Source organism: Rhipicephalus sanguineus, chromosome 1, assembly GCF_013339695.2.
Source record: "Rhipicephalus sanguineus isolate Rsan-2018 chromosome 1, BIME_Rsan_1.4, whole genome shotgun sequence".
In the NCBI taxonomy this organism is placed as follows: Eukaryota; Metazoa; Arthropoda; class Arachnida; order Ixodida; family Ixodidae; genus Rhipicephalus; species Rhipicephalus sanguineus.
This window is the reverse complement of record NC_051176.1, coordinates 169818127-169836753: the sequence shown is the minus strand read 5'-3', so window position 1 is coordinate 169836753 and position 18627 is coordinate 169818127. Positions and strand designations below refer to the sequence as shown.

General features: G+C 42.7%; 2 protein-coding genes across 3 annotated transcripts in view; one reads left to right on the top strand and one right to left on the bottom strand.

Moving 5' to 3' along the window:
• Positions 1-7561: 7561 nt before the first annotated feature.
• On the bottom strand, positions 7562-14762 carry LOC119402087 (endothelial differentiation-related factor 1 homolog). Its single transcript, XM_037669193.2, has 5 exons — positions 14528-14762; positions 14381-14432; positions 13950-14110; positions 12806-12899; positions 7562-7979 (listed from the first exon to the last, which is right to left on the bottom strand). Exons 1-5 carry the CDS (start codon positions 14603-14605, stop codon positions 7921-7923), a joined length of 444 nt encoding a protein of 147 aa, XP_037525121.1. The 5' UTR covers positions 14606-14762; the 3' UTR covers positions 7562-7920.
• A 134-nt stretch (positions 14763-14896) lies between these two features.
• Positions 14897-18627, top strand: part of LOC119402067 (large proline-rich protein BAG6) — a 170261-nt gene continuing 166530 nt past the window's right edge. For both annotated transcript variants that reach the window (XM_037669174.2, XM_037669158.2), the window contains exons 1-4: positions 14897-15014; positions 15441-15503; positions 15741-15782; positions 15861-15936. In XM_037669174.2, the coding sequence (XP_037525102.1) occupies positions 15441-15503; positions 15741-15782; positions 15861-15936 (181 nt within the window). In that variant the 5' untranslated portion in view covers positions 14897-15014. The remainder of the gene's footprint in view (positions 15015-15440; positions 15504-15740; positions 15783-15860; positions 15937-18627) is intronic.

Genomic DNA, 18627 nt, shown 5'->3' with positions numbered 1-18627 from the left:
ACCAATTGAGATGGGTAAATAGATGCAGTATTTTAGACTCTAAAAAAGCGTATAGAAAGGGTGTCATTTTTCTTGTGACAATAATCATCTATCTCGCCTTTCCTTGCGTTATTGATGTGCACCCAGTACTTCCAGGTCCCGAACAGCATGCGCATTATCAGTCTGACATAGCATTCTTAATAGGAAGCACAGAGTTTTCAAGAAATGCTAGCAAGCCAGATGATTATTATTGTTGTGGAATAAAAAGACATTCTTTTTGCGTGCTTTTTTTTTTTCAGTGTATTCTAACATTATTGCAAAGGTGTGGGGAAGGCTGGTTGTACATATGCTGCTTTCTCCTGAACCTCGGTGACAAGTGTAAATGCTGATTGCATCACATTACATGGAAATGGAGGAAGTTTCTAAAAGCCATTGCAGTGTAGTGTTAAACAAAAATGTGCTGCTTTCAACCTGTTTTGCTGGGCTAGTTGGTGTGACATTGGAAGGAAGATGAGCGCTGAATTGGCATGAAAAGAATATATGTGGATATTCATGAAGATTTAATTCCTTTTTGATCAGGTGCACCCACAGTACAGGCTTCTATACGGATATGCTAATCTGACCAGCTTTAAGCATTTCCTTTTCCAGCCTGTCCGTTTCTGCTGATCACCCCAGCATGCCCACAACGGCCTTCTGTGGTTTGTGAATGTCACATTGTATTTTAATCATGACGACCACATTCAGAGTTTCAAGAAATGTCTGAAAATCCTCTAATGTAAGGGAAATGTGATATTCACTCGTTACCTTTGGGATTACTTTCTGTGATGGCAGACATCTTCAGATGACCAATGATATCAATTATGGCAGTAATTATTTAGAAGAAACATGCAGTTGGGTAGAATGGGAGAATTGCCTGCGAACAGGCTATTGTCGCTCTGAGATCAAAGAGCAGGCGCTGGTAACTTTATGGAGTGATTAAAATTAACGCAGCTTGCACTACGTCGTGTAAGGCTGGGTCACAGCAGAGCTGGTGGGTGCCTACCTGGTCCTGGCTTGGCTAGGTTTTATTGCGATAGCAATTATATGGACAGTCTCGGCTGGATTTTGCCGTCGCCGTTGCCGCCGTCATGCACCGTATATGTATAAGTATGTATATATATATAAAAGCCCCAAACAGAAAAATGCTTCCGAAGCGCGGAATCGAACCAGGGACCTCTTGTTCCGCAGCGAGCGGCGCTATCCACTACGCCACGAAACGCAGATCCTCCACGTAGCTAACGGCGAGCGTTATATACACACCCTTTAGCGCTGGACGGACTCGGAGACAGCAGGCGATAATAAACGTTTCTTCATTACCAGCGAGATGGCACTAGGAGCCCGACGGGCGCATTTAAAAGTTGTCGGTGAGCTCGCTCGCTTCTTCTTATATTTGCGCATGGGAGAAGCTTACGCTTCCGCTGTCTGCTCGCGCGGTTTTCTCGTGGTGAGGGGAAGAGGGATGTTTCACGCTTTCACCGTGATGTCCGCGCTCATGTTACGGAGCGTACGAAAGTCACTCGATCTCAAGGGACGCCGCTAAACGAACAAACAGAAGATGAGCGCGAACTATCAAGTGTCACAGCTCGACACTTGAAGCACGCTAGTTTCCTTCGCTGCTTCGGCCGCCTTTGCAACAGAAGCGATGTTCAAACTGAGAGTATCCATTGGCGAGCCTCACTTCGTATAGCATTAGTTCCTTGCTATCGCATTCATTGCTTCGCCCTTGCGGCGAAACTGCGACTTTTTTTTATTTACCCTCTCACCTCTCTTTCGTACCCCTTGCTATGCTATAATATGCATGGCTGTGCTTGCTCTTTCTTTCTCTGTCTTCCTATCTTTCTTCCTCTTCCCTTTTTTTCTCTCTCCCACCATGTATCTTTTCTCCGCTTTCTATTTTTCCATCTCTTTTTCTGTACTCGTTCTCTCCTCACTTCCCTTTCCCACCCCCTTGCTATACTATATTATACAAGGCTGTGCTATGCTCCTCTAGCATGCCTGTATAGCTGAGTGGTTACGACGCTTGCCTTTGAATCGTGGGTACGCAGGTTCGAATCTCTCCTCACCAAGAATTTCTCACTTTCTCTTTTTTCTCTCTCCCTCTCTGTACTCATTCTCTCGACAATCAGTTAATGCATCCTTGTTCTGGGAGCAAAGCAAAAGAGGATGAAGTGAGCGCTTACCGGTTTACGGTGATAATTTGCTATCTGCGACACACGGCAAACTTCGAGCATAACAGCGTTGCTGTAAAATCGAACCAATTTCACGGGAGAAACCAATTAGCACTAAGAGTTTTCTGAAGCAACGAATGAGCTTGAGAAAAATAAGTGTGCATTGCACCACGCATGGGCTTTCAGGGCTGCTGCTTTGAGGGGAAGTTATCTGATGGTTCCTTGATTTGCCAAAATCTTGTTACACGGGATGTTTTTGCATTCTGCCCTACTAGAAACCATGCGTTACAACTAGAAATTAAAATCCACAGCGTAATAACAACTGTGTGGTGGATGCCTTGGACAGTTTTAGGAGAGTATGCCCAACTCAAGTTCACATTTGAAAAGTCTTTGACAAAGATATATCTAATTGACTTCCCATTTCTGACGCCTCACAAAAGGTGCTTTGTGCTCCAAGCTTGCTGTGATGCAAATTTCGCAGTGTACACGTGGGTCCTTCAATGGAGAGATTCGGTTAAAGACTCGTAGCTGCAAATGCTTTCACAACCATGCCTTGTGCAAGTGACAGTTATATGTCGGTAGGTATATCCAAATACACTGCACCTGAGCTTTATAATTAGCAGGACCATGCCATCCCGCTGTAGAATGTGCAATTAAACAAGAGAAAAGCCAACAAGTGTGCCTTTATGGAACAGTAGTTTGAGAAGCACCTGTGCATATTACATACCTACACCTTTGAAGTTCATTGTTTTTCAGAGTCTCAAGACTTCGCAGTAAAATCCTTGAAATGTGTGTGGAACCCATTTCACATGAAACTCGTGACTCCCCAGTGGCCCAATACATGCTCTCATAAATTGCATGGTGCTCATTTCCCGATGTGCCTGGCAATTACAATGAGCTGCGAGCGTTGCACAGTAGTATTTGCAAAACGCATGGATGCACGTAGAAGATTGTGCGCTTGGCAGAATGTACTTGTTCTGGAAACATTTAGACAAAGTGTATTTGTCACTTTTGGGGCTTCCTTTTACCAAGGTATGGCATTTGTTAACCCTTTGTAGGTTCGCCTATATCTTTGACACAATGTTATAAAAACCGGAACCACGAAGGAATACTATAAACAAATTTTATCAAAATCAAGCCAGTATACTTTGCTGGAGAAAAAGTGGGACACACGACCCACTGACTCACGAAGGTACCATATCACGCGATCACATCAGCGGGCACTTAATTGTTTGGATGAGGCGGCCGACACCAGTGCGCAGAGGAGCACTTCTCAAGTTGTGCAGAGGAACGTTGTGGGCACCTCATTTCCAGCAACAAAACGGTGCCTGCACATTCGCCTTGCAAGCCTTCACAGGGCTGTCTGTTCCTGTAAAGCTTGCTTCGCCGCATAAACAAAATTTTTGTTGATTTTGTAATCCCTTCTTCCACTGTCGAAATGGTGGAGTACTGATGTTCTCCCGGAATATCTGCGCGCTTTCCAAAAGGTATGTGATATCAAGAAAATTACTCCCATGCACCGTTATCCACAATTAAGCTTAGCGAAGAGCGTGGCAATTTCGCAAAGGGCTGTGTTTCGATGCATTTATCAGTCAAGTTACTGCACAATTTTACAAAAACACATGGTGACTAGGAGCTGAAATCGCCTCTCTAGAACTAGAAAAAGAGAAAATTGCTTGGCATTTTGAATGACAGGTTTATCTGGACGAGAGGAAAATTTAGGAGCTTCCAAGGAAATTCGAACAAATTTCAACAGCATTGCTGCCACCTTCCAAAACTGCGATAAAACAGTTTTTCTTGAGCTTACATAGACTTAGGTGAGATAGCAGCCATCTAGCGTTGTGCTAATTGCGACAGGTGCTGTAGGAGAAATTTTTTTCTGCAGAAGGAAAAGTGGGATGTATGTGTCCCGCTTATGCGCAAATGTTTAAGGCCCATTTATGCTTTATATAAAGATTAATAAATAGATGATGCATTGCACACCACAGGCTCTTTAGCCGTGCTTGCTCAGCCTCAACAAGCAATTCAAACACTTATTTACACAAACCATATCTGCCTTTTTCAATGCGCATAATTTATTACCAGCATTTAACTGTAAAAGTTCCAGTAAGCTTGCACAAAGCTACTGTATCCCCACATCACGTTTGTGTGGAACTTCCTCAACATTTTGTTACAAATTTTACTAACACACATAGCTGAAAAAAAACAGCACAAAAGATGGAGCACAAGAAAAAGGAAGACACAAACAACAGCGCTGACTTATAACAATTAATGGTTTAGTTGTCAACACTGCACAGTCCAAAACGAAGGAAAGAAGGAACAATGATAATCAAAGATAATATGAACAAACTATATCAGCATTATCACTGTAAATTTACCATGCACATTGTGCGTACGTAGAACCATCTGATAGATAATGAATTTCCTGGCAAGGAAATTCATTATCTAGGCTATCAGATGGTTGTACGCGCAATGTGCATGGTTTACAGTGATAACGCTGATAGTGTGTTCATATTGTCTTTGTTGATCATTGTTCCTTCTTCCCTTCGTTTTGGACTGCGCAAGTATATATTGTGCGGTGTTGATGGTTAAACCATTGTTGTGAACGCTGTTGTTTGTGTCTTCCTTTTTCTTGCGCTGTTTTCTTTCCGCTATGTCGTACCAACACGCCCAAACATCCACTTTAGTTACTACAAACATTAGGTTTGTGCATCACATTCGCCTGGAGCCCCTGTCACTGCTGACATAATTATGAGAGATGTGCGGTGGAAGTCATATGGACATGAAAATATCGTTTGATCGTTGTCCTGAAATGCTTGCCGAAGGGTTTTTTTGAAGCTTCTGGAATGTGAATAAATTTCAAGGACTGCTATTAGAAGGTGGTGATAGCGTTGGGTTTTCTGGCTGGTAGACACGCTGCTCGGCTTCCATTTTTGCAGTTTCAACAAGTCCTGAATAACTGATTACCTATTTTAATAATGTATCTGGTGTGGAAGCAATGTCTGCCCCGCCACGGTGGTCTAGTGCATGGTTATGGCGCTCGACTGCTGACCCGAAGGTCGTGGGATCGAATCTTGGCCGCCGCGGCTGCATTTTCAATGGAGGCGGAAATGTTTGAGGCCCGTACGTGTACTTAGATTTAGGTGCATGTTAAAGAACCCCAGGTGGTAGAAATTTCCGGAGCCCTCCACTACGGCGTCTCTCAGAATCATATCGTGGTTTTGGGACGTTAAACCCCAATTATTATTATTATTGGAAGTAATGTCTTGTCCTTTCAGGTAATCCACTGAATGCATCATACCTGCTAACCTATAAACATCAAAATTTGTAAAACCCCTGCAGACATGACAGGGGAATGGGGTGAAGAGGGGGCCACACGAACGTTTCTTTTTCTGGGACACTCGCACATCTTAATGGGGATTTGCCTCCATGAAGCAAACTCTGCTATAGTAGAAACTGAGAAACAATCACCGTCTTGATTTTAGATCACAGTGCCCATTTCATTTCAGAGACTTTGTTGTTGCTAATTATGCTTGCTTCCAGCCTTGATTTCATGCATGAATTCAACTTATTTATTTACGTGTGACGCGCCTCTCATGATACCATGTATAAATGTTATGGCAACAGGCAGCCTTTCGAATTAAAAAAAAATGTTTCCTTTAGCGATTTCTCCAAAATTTATGGCAGCTTAAGCCTGAAGGAAGAGCGGAGCTGGATGGCCTTCCTTGTTTCTCTTTATTTTCTCAGTTTTTTGTACCTGTTGCTTTCTATTTCTATGTTCTCTCTTTCTTTCCTTTCTCTCTCGCTCTGCCTCTTTTTCTCTTTGTCTTGCTGTTTTTTCTACCTTTTCTTGTTTTTCTTTACTTCTCTCCTTCTTTGAGTTTCGTTCTTGGTCTCTGTTTTTCTAACTCTTTTTATTCCCTTTATTTCTCTTCATTTTTGTCTTTCCTTCTATGACTTTCTATTTCACGTTTCATGCACTTCACTTCACCGAGCAGAGTTTTCGTTCAACGCCCTCGCCTTCCGTACTCGGTGGCAACGTTTGACGTTGCTCGGTGGTGGGGCTTGCCTAATTCCTGCGGCGCATACTCACCTGTGGTTTTCTGCGGACACCAAAGTTTTTGCGGCCAGCTTAAATTAAGGGACTGACAACCAATTTTTATGGTACCTATTTTCTTTAGCACAACGGAAAGCTTACCGTTTAGAGTGTCCAATCACGGAATGATAACATGGAAAATGCCGTGAAACATTTGATATCAGAATTTTTCTATGTGCAACGAATATGAAGTCGTATACACACGTGACAACACATGCTGCAAACAGTGAGCCCGAGAGCGGTTCGTTTGAGCATGGCAGTTTACTGCGCATGCGTGAGCACCGCGCACATGCGCTATGCATGCGCCGTGGTCTAGCCACCCTAGCCGTGGCTCAACATAGTGCCACTGGCTCCCGCGAAGGCAGCGCCGCTTCTCAACATGCAACACCTTTTACCTCGTAAGCAGCACAGAATAGTGGGGATAGATAATAATCTACAGACTTCCATTTTCAGGACTATTTATGGCACGCATGACAGCATCGGACTACGTACAGCAAAGAGATCGACTCCATAATCCAGCTGCAAGGCACTTCCGCTAGGCTGCGCGACATACTGGTCTTTTGTTACTTTTAAACAAGACTTGAAAATGTAAATCCTACTCACAATGCCAAAAAGATGCTGGAATCTGTCACTATAATTCACGGTCTTTTCATTTCTACCAGGATCTAATCATGCATTCTGACCAGTTGTCGGTTCCTTTAAACAGCTCTGCTGTTAATAAACTTGCTCAAGGCAAGTACCATCGTGGTGTCCTTTCATCATCAAGACTTCTATAGATATGATTGGAGAACTATGAGTGAAACTCTGTTAGAGTCTTCTCCACTGCACTAATTACTGTGCAGAACAAAGTACTGCCACACTAGAGGCATAGTATATAGAGCCTTGTGCTTCCACAAGAGGGTAGCACAGGTGCCATCACAATTTCCTTTTGCTGCCCTTCTCCGAGCACAATGCAAAACAAACCTTTTTGCAGACAGACTTTAGTTTTTGGAATAGTCAATGCAACATTTGTAAACTTCATGTCACATTGAGGAGGGTTGGCAGGTACTATATGCTTCAGACAAATATTAAAATATTTGCACTAATAAGAAAGTGTAACGTTTAACTGTAGTTCATACAAAAAGAAGTTAGAAGTAGACTTGACAAGTACTAAGACAGCATTTTCAAAAAGGAGAGGCATGCTGCAAAATGGGAACTGCTATAACAAATGGTCACGTAACTTCTCCGACACAAATGCCTTCTCAAGAAAAGCCTCTTTATCATATAAGTAGCACAAAAGTATTGAAACAAACACTTTATTTGTAGACACACACACACAGTTTTTCAAGCTCTGAAGACACAAATGCTTCTTCCAATGAAGCTGAAGTCGCCAAAAAACACACAGAGTGCATGTGCGATATTGCGAAGCTATGAAGTTTCCTCTGCTGGACTGCATTTTCAGTGGCCTTGGCGCTGCCATGGGAAAAGGTTAAATCACACTGGGCCCATGCAAACTTCTAGGAGCCTATTAACAAGACTGAAGAAACCGACAAAACGTGATGCATGTGCTAAAGTCAAAAGCCCCCTAAAAATCCGTCCAGCTAGGCCACTTGCAGCAAGCATACGAAGAAAAATTTCTTGCTGCTTAAGCTTTTGCAGCTACTTTTTCTTCTCGGCGCCCATTGACATTCCTTTTTCCTTTCCACGAAGCTTCATTCCTGGAATACAAGAACAATAAAACTCAACAATACTTGCACTGCTTTCCTTCTAATCAATTATGATGTGTTCCTAGTAGCAGCGGTACAGACTACCACCACATTGATTGCTATGTCGTAGTTTATATCTACAGTTCATAGCAACTGTGAACGAAATATTCAACGGCTTTTAAAGACTTGTACGGCCCTTATGAAGAATTTTCAAGGACACTAGAATAACATTTTTTGAGATGATAGAAAAAGACAACACCTATCTTTTACATGCAAAACCAGGCACATATTTTCACAACGAATAGCTACTAAAAAATTTTCCCAGCTTATTTCTCGGTAAACTTTTTTGTTTATTGCAGGTTTTATTGGACTGCACTGTTTTCTGCAGTTTGCTGAAACTGTTTTACCTCTCAGTTCTGGGGGTGCTAAGACCCCCTGTAAAGTTGTTCTCGCCTCACAGTGCCCGCGCAGTTAGTGTAGTCACCGCCCTGTCAGCGAGGTTAGGTGGGTGCATGAGGAACAGCAATCACTCTCTCTTGGGGCTTGACGCCCTTGTCGTTTGTCGTCTCTTGTGGGAGTTTCATGGGGACGATCCCGTGGCTATGTCCCACATACTCCCGTGGTGAGTTGAACGTCGGCGATGCCGTATTCGCGGTACACTGTGTGTGTTATGTTGCGTTTGTGTGTTATATTGGCATTGTAGACTGTCATATCGGCTGTCAGGCTCACCGTTGTGTAAAAGGTGCTAATCGACGCCCACGTGTTTGTTTCGCTGCTGATGTGTCGTGTATCCATTTTTTTCCATGAGCGGCACTCTCAAGACCCCACACAACCTAGACCTTTCGCACACACACACACAAAGAAAAAAGAGGCCGATTTTCAAACAGTGGACTCAAGTTTATGTTCCCGAAGCTTTCCCTCCAACTTGTCACCCATTTCTTTAAGCTCCAGAGTATGTTCTTCTGCCGTTTTTCGGACACTGTTTCATATGACAGTGAAGTCAACGTTGCTTGTTACTTTTTGTCTGCTCAGCATAGTTGGCGCAAGCTGTTAATCCTCAATAGTTACTTCCAACCTCTACGTTGCGATATCATGTACACCCAAAAGCAAAAGTTTGTGGGACGCGTTATGTCCGAGAAAACTATATTCTCGCTTTGTGCGAGAACATAACCGCCAAATCAGTGTTCCAGCCTGTAGGTGCCACTGTGACATATGCAGTCACCAGCTCAATTATAAGCACTAAGCACTAATAGAGCAGAAATTCGCATTTTTCGTGGAGTCAGCGTCCCGTAAACTTTTGCTGTTTGGTGTACCTCTTCAATGTGGCTTTTCTACGACACTTTGGCTCGATCACTTGTTTTTCTTTTTTTCCTCCATGTAGGCCCCAGAGTGGTTGTGTGTGACAGAGATATACATAACCCCTTCATTATTCTGAATTGCAAGACTTCACCAGCCTCACCATGCTTCTCATAACGAATGCAGGATTAAGATTTGGTTGGTGTTGCCGCAGTAACCATGCTACTACATAGTGGCTACAGAAATTAACTGGACGGGAGGCTTTGTTGGCTTGAGCATGCAGTCGCGAGTTGTTCAAGAGCATACGCATAGCTGGAAGAGAAGGTAGGGCTGTTCAGCCACCACCCCCCCTCACTTCTGAAGTTTTTCAGCTTGTATTAGTATATATACAGGGTGTCCCAGCTATCTTTAGCCAAGGGTTAAAGAATACAATATTAGAGGGAGGCGAGTGAAATCAGGCGCAAATTGCTGACCATCACCTTGCGCACTAGACAATTTTGTTTCGTAATTAATTAATTTGTTAATTATGATTATTTAATTAAATTGCTAAATATTGACTTTAGCCAAGAAATGTGACTTGCAAAGTTCGAGGGCGTCTGCAGAAACCCCTATTGCATTATTTGCTATAAAGAAAGTCTCATGTATACCATTTTTTCCAAGCTGCAAGAAAGCCCGCAAAATACAAAAAGAACCACATGACTAGCGCATGCGCGCACAGCTAACATGCTGCTCTCAGCCGTGGTTTGAGCGAACGAAGTCGGCTGCAGCGGTAGGCCGATAAATTAATGGTGGTTTCTTGGCCCGCGCTCACTACAACTTGCACCGTCACGCGCGCCACCTGGCTGACACGGGCCAAGAAACCACCGCCAACTTATCGGCCTACCGCTGCAGCAGAGCCGGCGAGTCGCGGCCGCAGCCGATTTCGTTCGCTCAAATCACAGCTGACAGCAGCATGTTCGCTGCACGCGAATGCGCTAGTCATGTGGTTCTTTTTGTATTTTGCAGGCTTTCTTGCAGCTAGGAAAGAATGGTATACATGAGACTTTCTTTATAGCAAATAATGCAGTGGGGGTTTCTGCAGACGCTCTCGAACATTGCAAGTCACATTTCTTGGCTAAAGTCAATATTTAGCAATATAATTAAATATTTAATACTAATTAACAAATTAATTAACTACGAAACAAAAAGCTGTCTGCAGTGCGCAAGGTGACAGTCAGCAATTTGCGCCTGATTTCACTCGCCTGCCTCTAATATTGTATTTATTAACCCTTGGCTAAAGATAGCTGGGACACCCGATATATACAAAGTGTTTATTTTAGACAATACAGATTTTTTAAATAAAAATGCTATGACATTCAGGCCTTAGTCATCTTCACAAACGAACACTACACCGAGGCAGAAAAACTTTGCAGCACCTAAAGTTACATTCAAATGAGTAATTAATAAAAAATTCATTAATTAGCTTAATTATTAACTTTCGGGCCGTTGTCTACCTGGGAGAGTTGTAGCGTGACAATTTATGACAAGACCATTTTTTAAAAATTGCAAAAAATGGCACGTAATTTGAAATAACAGCCGAAATTCAAGGCCCCGATGTAGGCAAAACCGAAACTGAGCACACCACCGGGTGCACAGGTAATCCGTCATCGCGGTAACGTCAGACTGGAAGCTCAAGTGACAATTTTTTTTAAAAAGGCGCGTCGCAGCAGAACGTGGTCAGGAAAAACAGCAAGCCATTTCAATTACCCAATTGGACCGCTCATTCTTTACATTTGGTGTGTAGTGCTTGTCTGTTTCTTTCGTGCTGTACCCAAGAAAACCGCAGTTTCCATTTTTTCTTTCACTGTAGAGCTTAAAACTAGGTGGCAGCCACTGCGCCGCTACTTCTCGCAGACCAGCGAATGAGTTCTTTTGCACTTCTTTCGAGTTTAACAAAGAAACGGATAAGCACAACAAACCAAACACAGCAAATAAAGAAAAGAAAAAAAGTGTTGTTTCTTTTTTAATTTCGCCTCCTCCTGTGCCCATCTTCTTTTGAAGCACAGGGCCTTATTTTGGCTATGTGATGATTTGTGGAGTCTTATGGTGCAAGTGATTCAGTCATGTCATGAAGGCTGCCATTTCAATGGAGTGTAAAGTTATGTTAGCCAAAGTGCAAAGTAAAAAGAAATGAGCTGGACCATGCACAAGAGGGTACGCTTCAGGCCACAGGAAAATGTCTCAGTGTCACCAAGAATTGACAGCGACTCTATACTACAATCTTGCATTCTGCCACCATGGGAATGTGGTTGCAAACGCTGAGAACTTTTGCAACATCATGCTCAGCAGAAGAATATCACAGTTAGTAACAGGATGGACAGGATAGTCTGTACAGTAGACTCTCTTAAATGAAACCTGATGGGATCAAGGAAATATGTTCCGTTTGACAGGAGTTCCATTTACTGAGAGAAGAACAGGGTTGCATTGTTCAGGTATGAAACCAATCAGAGTAGGAGCAGTTGTTCCATTTAAGCAGCAATTCTGTTTATAAGAGATTTCAGTTTACTGAGTGTCTACTGTACTGCATTTTACATTGTACGAAAGGAACACACAAACACCCTGTGTTGTGCATGTTCCTTTCATCATCTAGTATCTTTTGCAATCTTAAGTTTTCTAAAAAAAAAAGCCATAGCTACTGTTTTGAGTGACATTACAAAGTGAAGTAACGCCACTCCAGCAAATAAATAGTGCAGTGAGGCATAATAAGTGTGCTGGTGCACAGGTGGAAAAGTCATTGCAGGCCTTCATATGCGACACGGGCAGAACTTCTATCGCTGTTCTTAATACTCTTCCAGCCTGTTGTCACAATTTCACGAAATACCAAATCTGAGCTCATGAACCTGAATAGGACGTTAAGAGACAAGTCATTTCAATTTGGTTGTCTGCCAAAAACCAGTCAGTCCTTCAGACTTGAGAAGAAACTTATTGCACATGGTGTTTCCAAAGGAGGGTACACACTTCAAAAAACTCGTGTGGCTGCATCAATTCAGGTGCATCAAGTGAAATCACCATCTTTGCAAAACTGAATGTCTTGCAGACTGCCATCAACTAAGAGACCAGTTCACCTGCCAAGTCTGGGTATTGTCACTAGTCCATATAATGTGCACTAGTGACAATATGCAGCAAAACACAGCACAATTTCAATGGCTATATGAATGCAAACCTGGTACCTGACTTGCTTGTTAAGCATAAACTGGGAGCACTGCTCTGAAGCAACTCTCCTTCTAGTTGCTAACACTTACGAAACGAAACTTCTGGCACCTTAATTCACTTCAAAGCAAGCAGCTCCTTGTTTGTCCTGCAAAACTAGTCTCTCTGACAATATTAAGCACCCAGCATGCTGTTCATAAGGATTAATGGAAAAATCTTTCATCGATGGCAGCATTTGCACAGACCTCAACACCATCAATTATTTGGCTATCCCAAGCATATGGCACTGCAATTTATTATTTTTTTTAAAGCTTTATATAGACAAAGATTTAGTAAACAGGCTGGCAACTTACCAATCACTTTTTCAATTTTCGCCAGGACTTGCTGGTTTGGTATGGCACGACCAGCTTCGTAATCATTTATCACTTGAGGCTTCTCATTGATTTTCTGAAAGCAACACACTCCCAAGGCTTAAATGGCAAGCACAAACTATGAAAAATGTTACTTCACGCCACAATGACACACACTCTTTGTCCCACCATATGGATCATTAGCGAATTAATACACCTTTAACTCTCTCTAAATCCTGCTCAGTCTTGGTTTAACAAGGGTACATATATGGCATGAAAGATGTATGGACTCATTTGTGCACCTATGACTGATAATGATTAGCAAAGCATATATGTTGATTAAATACAAGATTAAATACGAAATTATTGCATGATTGAAGGAATTCGTTTTTTTGTCTCATTGCATATTTAAATACGTTGACAATTTCACCATCATTCTCAGCCCATTTTATGTTTGCTGTGGGATGCAGGCCTCTGTCAATGATCTCCAATTTACTTTACCTTGTGCAAGCCGATTCCATTTCATGCCTGCAAACTTCTCAATTTCATCGTACTATCAACCTCACTGCCATACTCAGCTGTGTTTCCAATGCTTTGGTATCCACATTGCTTTAACTGACCACCGTTTGTCTGTACTACACATTCCGTGGCCAGCAGCACGGGCCATTTCCTTCACTTAATGACAACTAGAATATTGGCTACCTGTGTTTGTTCCCTGACCCATTCTGCTGTCCTCCAATCTCTGAATGTTATGCCATCACCTTCTGTTTGGAAAACAACAATTTACACTTCTGCCTTTTCTGTAGGTGTGGTTTGATATGCCTGACTGCTGGGCTCTGCCTTTCAAGCCCCCTGAGAGGCTCATAGGCTCTACGTCGTAGTTTGTATAATGCTAGATTTTATCACTTAAAAGCTGCACTGGGGTATTAACTAGCACAATATAACCCTAAACCTTCAGTAGCAGTAAAAGTACCAAGCGTTTCTTCTCGGTAAAGTAAAAAACCAGAACACAGCCACTATAACCCGGAACTTAGGAAATCACGTAATTTTTGTGTTATGTCCAGCGCACCGAAAAGCATAAACAGGTTGTGCATATCTCACGATGCACAGCATGTTCGACATGCTCGTAGCCAAAGCGTGGACTTACGGTGGCCAGTTCCTTCTGTGTCATGTTCTTGGCCTGCCTGCCTTGTTGAATGAGTCTTCCCACGTCCAGGCCAATGCGGTCATGATGCAACTCTTCCGTCTCTCGATCAAGCTTAGCAGTATTTAAGGTAGTGACTGTCTTCTTATTCGTTGCAGCATTGACTGAACCATGCGCAGCAGACAAAAGAATAAATCGTGTAAAATACAAGCCAAATATAGTAAGTTCCGCATTAAAAAAAAAAGGGGGGGGGGGGACTCATTTCATGTTAATAGGCTGCTTGCATAATTTAACGAAACGTTTACTCATCGCCCTTCAATTCCATGCCTAATACGTAAACATCGAACGCACAAGATCCACATCACTGCTTCCCATCTCACAAAAACTCGGGGAAAGATTCTGGTTAATATTACACGGTCTGAAGTCCCACTTACATTTTTTTGTAGTCTCGATTGGCACTCCCTGCCTTTGCGCTGCGTTGATTACCTGTTGAAAGAGAACAGGAAAGCACAACGCATTTTACGCGTCACTCGAACGAGCCTTTAAACCAGGCCTGCAACGTAAGTGCGTGAGAGACAAACCTGTTGAGATCGCAGCTGACTAGCCTTCATAGGCTTCTTTCGCAGGTAGGTGACAGTGTCCCAGTCCGTTTCAGACATGATGAAGGTCCAAACCTTTGCACAATTTGAGAAATGCAGCCACGAAACGCCTGAACGAGTGAGAAACCAACTCGCACGAGCCTACTCGAACACAGCAAACGAACGTGCTAATAACAAACACACATGTAAGATGGCGCCTTCTGCGATCTCGTGCGCAAATAAGTTTTTATAGTAAAACGTAATTATAATCGCTGTTTTGTAGGATTTTTGTTAATACAATTCATTTTAAGCTTTCAATATGTGTATATTTATTTTTCTCTTCATCTGACTTCTCGATTACTGCGACCCTCCGCGGCTACGCGAAGAGTGAAGTGTCCTCCCAGGCGGCGACGAAGTGTGTGAACTCGTTTATCTGCATCGTATTTATGCTCGTTCATCTGTAGACCCAACGCAGGCAGCCGCTAAAATTGCAAGTATACTTTGTCCTGTTGACTGTGCCTGCAAACGGTGTGCAACTTGCACGAGTAGAAGTCACCTGTTTAGCCAGCGGCCTACAGTCAAACGCATTTAGCGCTTATTTTTCTGTAGGTGTTCGTGTATCGAGAGCGTCAACAAAAAATGGTTGTGAACGTAGTTTTTTTTATTTCTATTTCTTTTAGGCGTTGTCTTGCCGACACTATGTCGTTTTTACTTTTGTGGTCAATGCCAGCTAGACGATTTTTCTTGGTTTCGAAGGGACCCCTGCTTTTTGTATTCAGCCAGGCCATGCTTTCGTGTTTTAGGCATAATTCGACGCACTTATTTCGCCTCTTCACTGTTCCAGCGATCGGATTATGTGACTGTGTCTTCGTCAACCCTGAGTACGCGTTATTATTATTGATTTTTTTTTTTTCAGATGTTGGAAGTCACGGTGAAGACGTTAGATTCACAGAATCGAAATTACTCTGTACCCGACGATGTAAGTTCGCTTGTTACGTTCATCGCGCATGTTACCAACCAATAATTAGCTGACATGTCACATTTACAGTATACCATGCTATTTTGCTCGCCGCCCCTTAAGCATTACATATGTGTGCTTAATGCTTGACGTATTGAGCAGTCAGGTGGCTTTATGCCTCGACATTTAAACAATCGTTGCCTGTCATTTATCATATAAATTTGTTTGCAAAACATTTCCCTACGTTTCTTTCCTTAGATCACTGTCAAAAACTTCAAAGAGAAAATAGCATCGTCAGTGGTAAGTCGAGGTGAATTATTTTTCTCAAATTTTAAGGCTATACTTGCTTCCTTTAAATTTGACGTTATATTATTTCAGAACATCACTGCAGACAAGCAGCGTCTTATCTTCTGTGGGCGAGTGCTCCAAGATGACAAGAAATTGAGTGAATATGGTAAGGATCCTACAATTAAAATATATATGTTCCCTATACCTTTCTTAGCTTCATTGTCTGTTGGTTTCATTAGGTTGTGTGTAACAAAACAAACGAGCCCTCGATCAGACCCCCCCTCTTTCGTAAGGATCCATGTAACTTACAAGTTCTGTTGAACTATTTCAGTAATTACTGCTGTGAACATGTCTTTATGCTCAGCCTGACACTGTCCTTTTCACTTGATTTGTAAAAATGCAGTTAATCGTAGCATTTGTTGCGAACTGCATTACGTTGTGCAAGTTATCAGCAGAAGAATGTTGTGAAGCCTGTCAGAGCCTTCTACTGCTGTGCTGTAGACAATTAGTGTGCAGAACGCTTTTCACTTGCTTTAGAGGTGGCGGTATGCTTGTGGTTAGACATTCTAAATTTTGAAATTGACAATGATGCATTTGCTGAGCAAATGGAGTCCATTCAGTGTTTGCAGTTCTTTGCATTGTGTGTGTGCATGTGTAACCTTACCAGCAGTTTTGCAGTGTTCTAAATGCTTTGAGGGGTTGGCTACACAGTTCTGTCAAAGAGGTGGGTGTCAGACAGCTTATCACTAATTAAACATATCTATGCAACATTTCTCTGCCAAGATTGTTCCACATTACTTTAGTTTTATGCATATTAATTTTCAGACCTATTCTTCTACTTTCCGTATCCAGTTCAGTAATCATGAGCTGCAATTCGTCTCCCGCGTTACTAAAGTAATGTGGAACAATCTTGGCAGAGAACAGCGCTTTGCGATAGGTGGCGAGACACTGGAAGTTGTAAAGGAGTACGTCTACTTAGGACAGGTAGTAACCGCAGAGCCGAACCATGAGAGCGAAATAACTAGAAGAATAAGGATGGGCTGGGGCTCATTCGGCAAGCATTATCAAATCATGAATGGCAATCTACCACTATCCCTCAAGAGAAAGGTATATAACAGCTGCATCTTACCGGTACTTACCTACGGAGCAGAAACATGGAGACTTACAAAGAGGGTTCAACTTAAATTGAGGACGACGCAGCGAGCGATGGAAAGAAAAATGGTAGGTGTAACCTTGAGAGACAGGAAGAGAGCAGAGTGGGTCAGGGAACAAACGGGGGTTAAGGACATCATAGTTGAAATCAAGAAGAAGAAATGGACATGGGCCGGGCACGTAGCACGTTGGCAGGATAACCGGTGGTCATTAAGGGTAACTGACTGGATTCCAAGAGATGACAAACGCGTGAGAGGGAGACAGAAAATTAGGTGGGTAGATGAGATTAAGAAGTTTGCAGGTACAACGTGGCAGCAGAAAGCACAGGACCGGGTTGATTGGGCGGAACTTGGAAGAGGCCTTTGCCCTGCAGTGGGCGTAGACAGGCTGATGATGATGATGATGATGCAACATTTAGGGAACTGGGAGCGTGTCCTGCTATTTTGCTTTGAATGTTGTACATGTTCGGTGCACACTGTATGGGATTGCATGCTCTCTGAAATCAAGAGCAAAATGGTGTTGTTTAAAGCACAGTTGCTTGTATTTGATCAAATCTACACTTTTTCTGAGTTTGAACATATGGCGAATTTGGGGTTACTTTATGTAAAGTACTTGAGTAGTTCACTTGTCCATTACTTGAATGTGTGCCCATTTGTTTGAATATGCACATTGCCTTATGTGCTAAACACATACTTCAGAAGTGATAGCGCAAGAGCAGTGTAAGTGTATGAACATGTCTTTGCTGATCCAGAGGAAGAACACTCGGCAGAATTTGCAGGGATGTCTGACTGGGTTGATAAAGTTTCATGAATGGCTATTGACTGTTCTCAGTAACACATGTGTTGTCAATACTAATGAGGGGATTTAAAGGGGGAGTAAGCACGCCCCCTTGATCACAATGCGAGTGTTGAGGTGCTCCGAATTAGCCACATCCGTGCGTAAATATAAGTCTTGTAAATTTTCAGAATTTGTATGTGTGGTCAAAAACAAGTTGGCTTGCAAAGCATTTTTCGAGACATCACGAATTTAATTATTGGAATGCTTGCGATGCACAAAGAGACTGTCTAGCCAAGCTTGAGGGGAGTTACTGTTTGTCGGTGCAGCCAACATCATGTGGTGCCCATCAGTGCGCGGAAATTCCTTTAAAATAAACTTTAGCCACACTGGAGGATCCTGTGCTCATTGTGCAAAAGCAATAATGTCTTCATTTAGCTGCATTGATAGCAATTGAAATGTGTTGGACACCTACATGATATATGAGGTTCGTTGTATTATTGGCCATATATAGAGTAAACAAGCATGGTCCAGCATGTGCACAGGCAAGCATGAACAAATCTCTCTCGGTCATAACAAACACTTGTGGTTCCAATGCTGGCATGATGAACAGTGCAGGCAGATTCGAGAAGCGCTTCAACAAGTCTCCATAACTCTCGGTTAATGTGACCTCCAACACTAAGCATGTGGGAAAGCAGTGCACACAAAGCCACCAGCCATCTTGGCTTTTCCCAGCCTTTGCACCCGTCACATATTACCAGCAATATAAGGAGTGGGCAATCTATGCACTGAATGGGCAATCTAGCTAGAACAAGACTTGCTAACCTGGCTCACCTTTCCCTTTCCCAACATGGGGAAAGGTGGTGTGCATTAAGGTGCTGTCCTTCTTGGCTTGCTCTGATGTGCTTTTCTGTGCACCCATAGTAATAGG

Coding starts and splice junctions, on each gene's coding strand:
- LOC119402087 (XM_037669193.2), bottom strand. CDS start 14,605: ATGTCTGAAACGGACTGGGACACTGTCACCTACCTGCGAAAGAAGCCT. Junction 14,433..14,527: donor GTCAGCTGCGATCTCAACAG/GTTTGTCTCTCA, acceptor CTCTTTCAACAG/GTAATCAACGCAGCGCAAAG. Junction 7,980..12,805: donor GAAAATTGAAAAAGTGATTG/GTAAGTTGCCAG, acceptor CTTGTATTCCAG/GAATGAAGCTTCGTGGAAAG.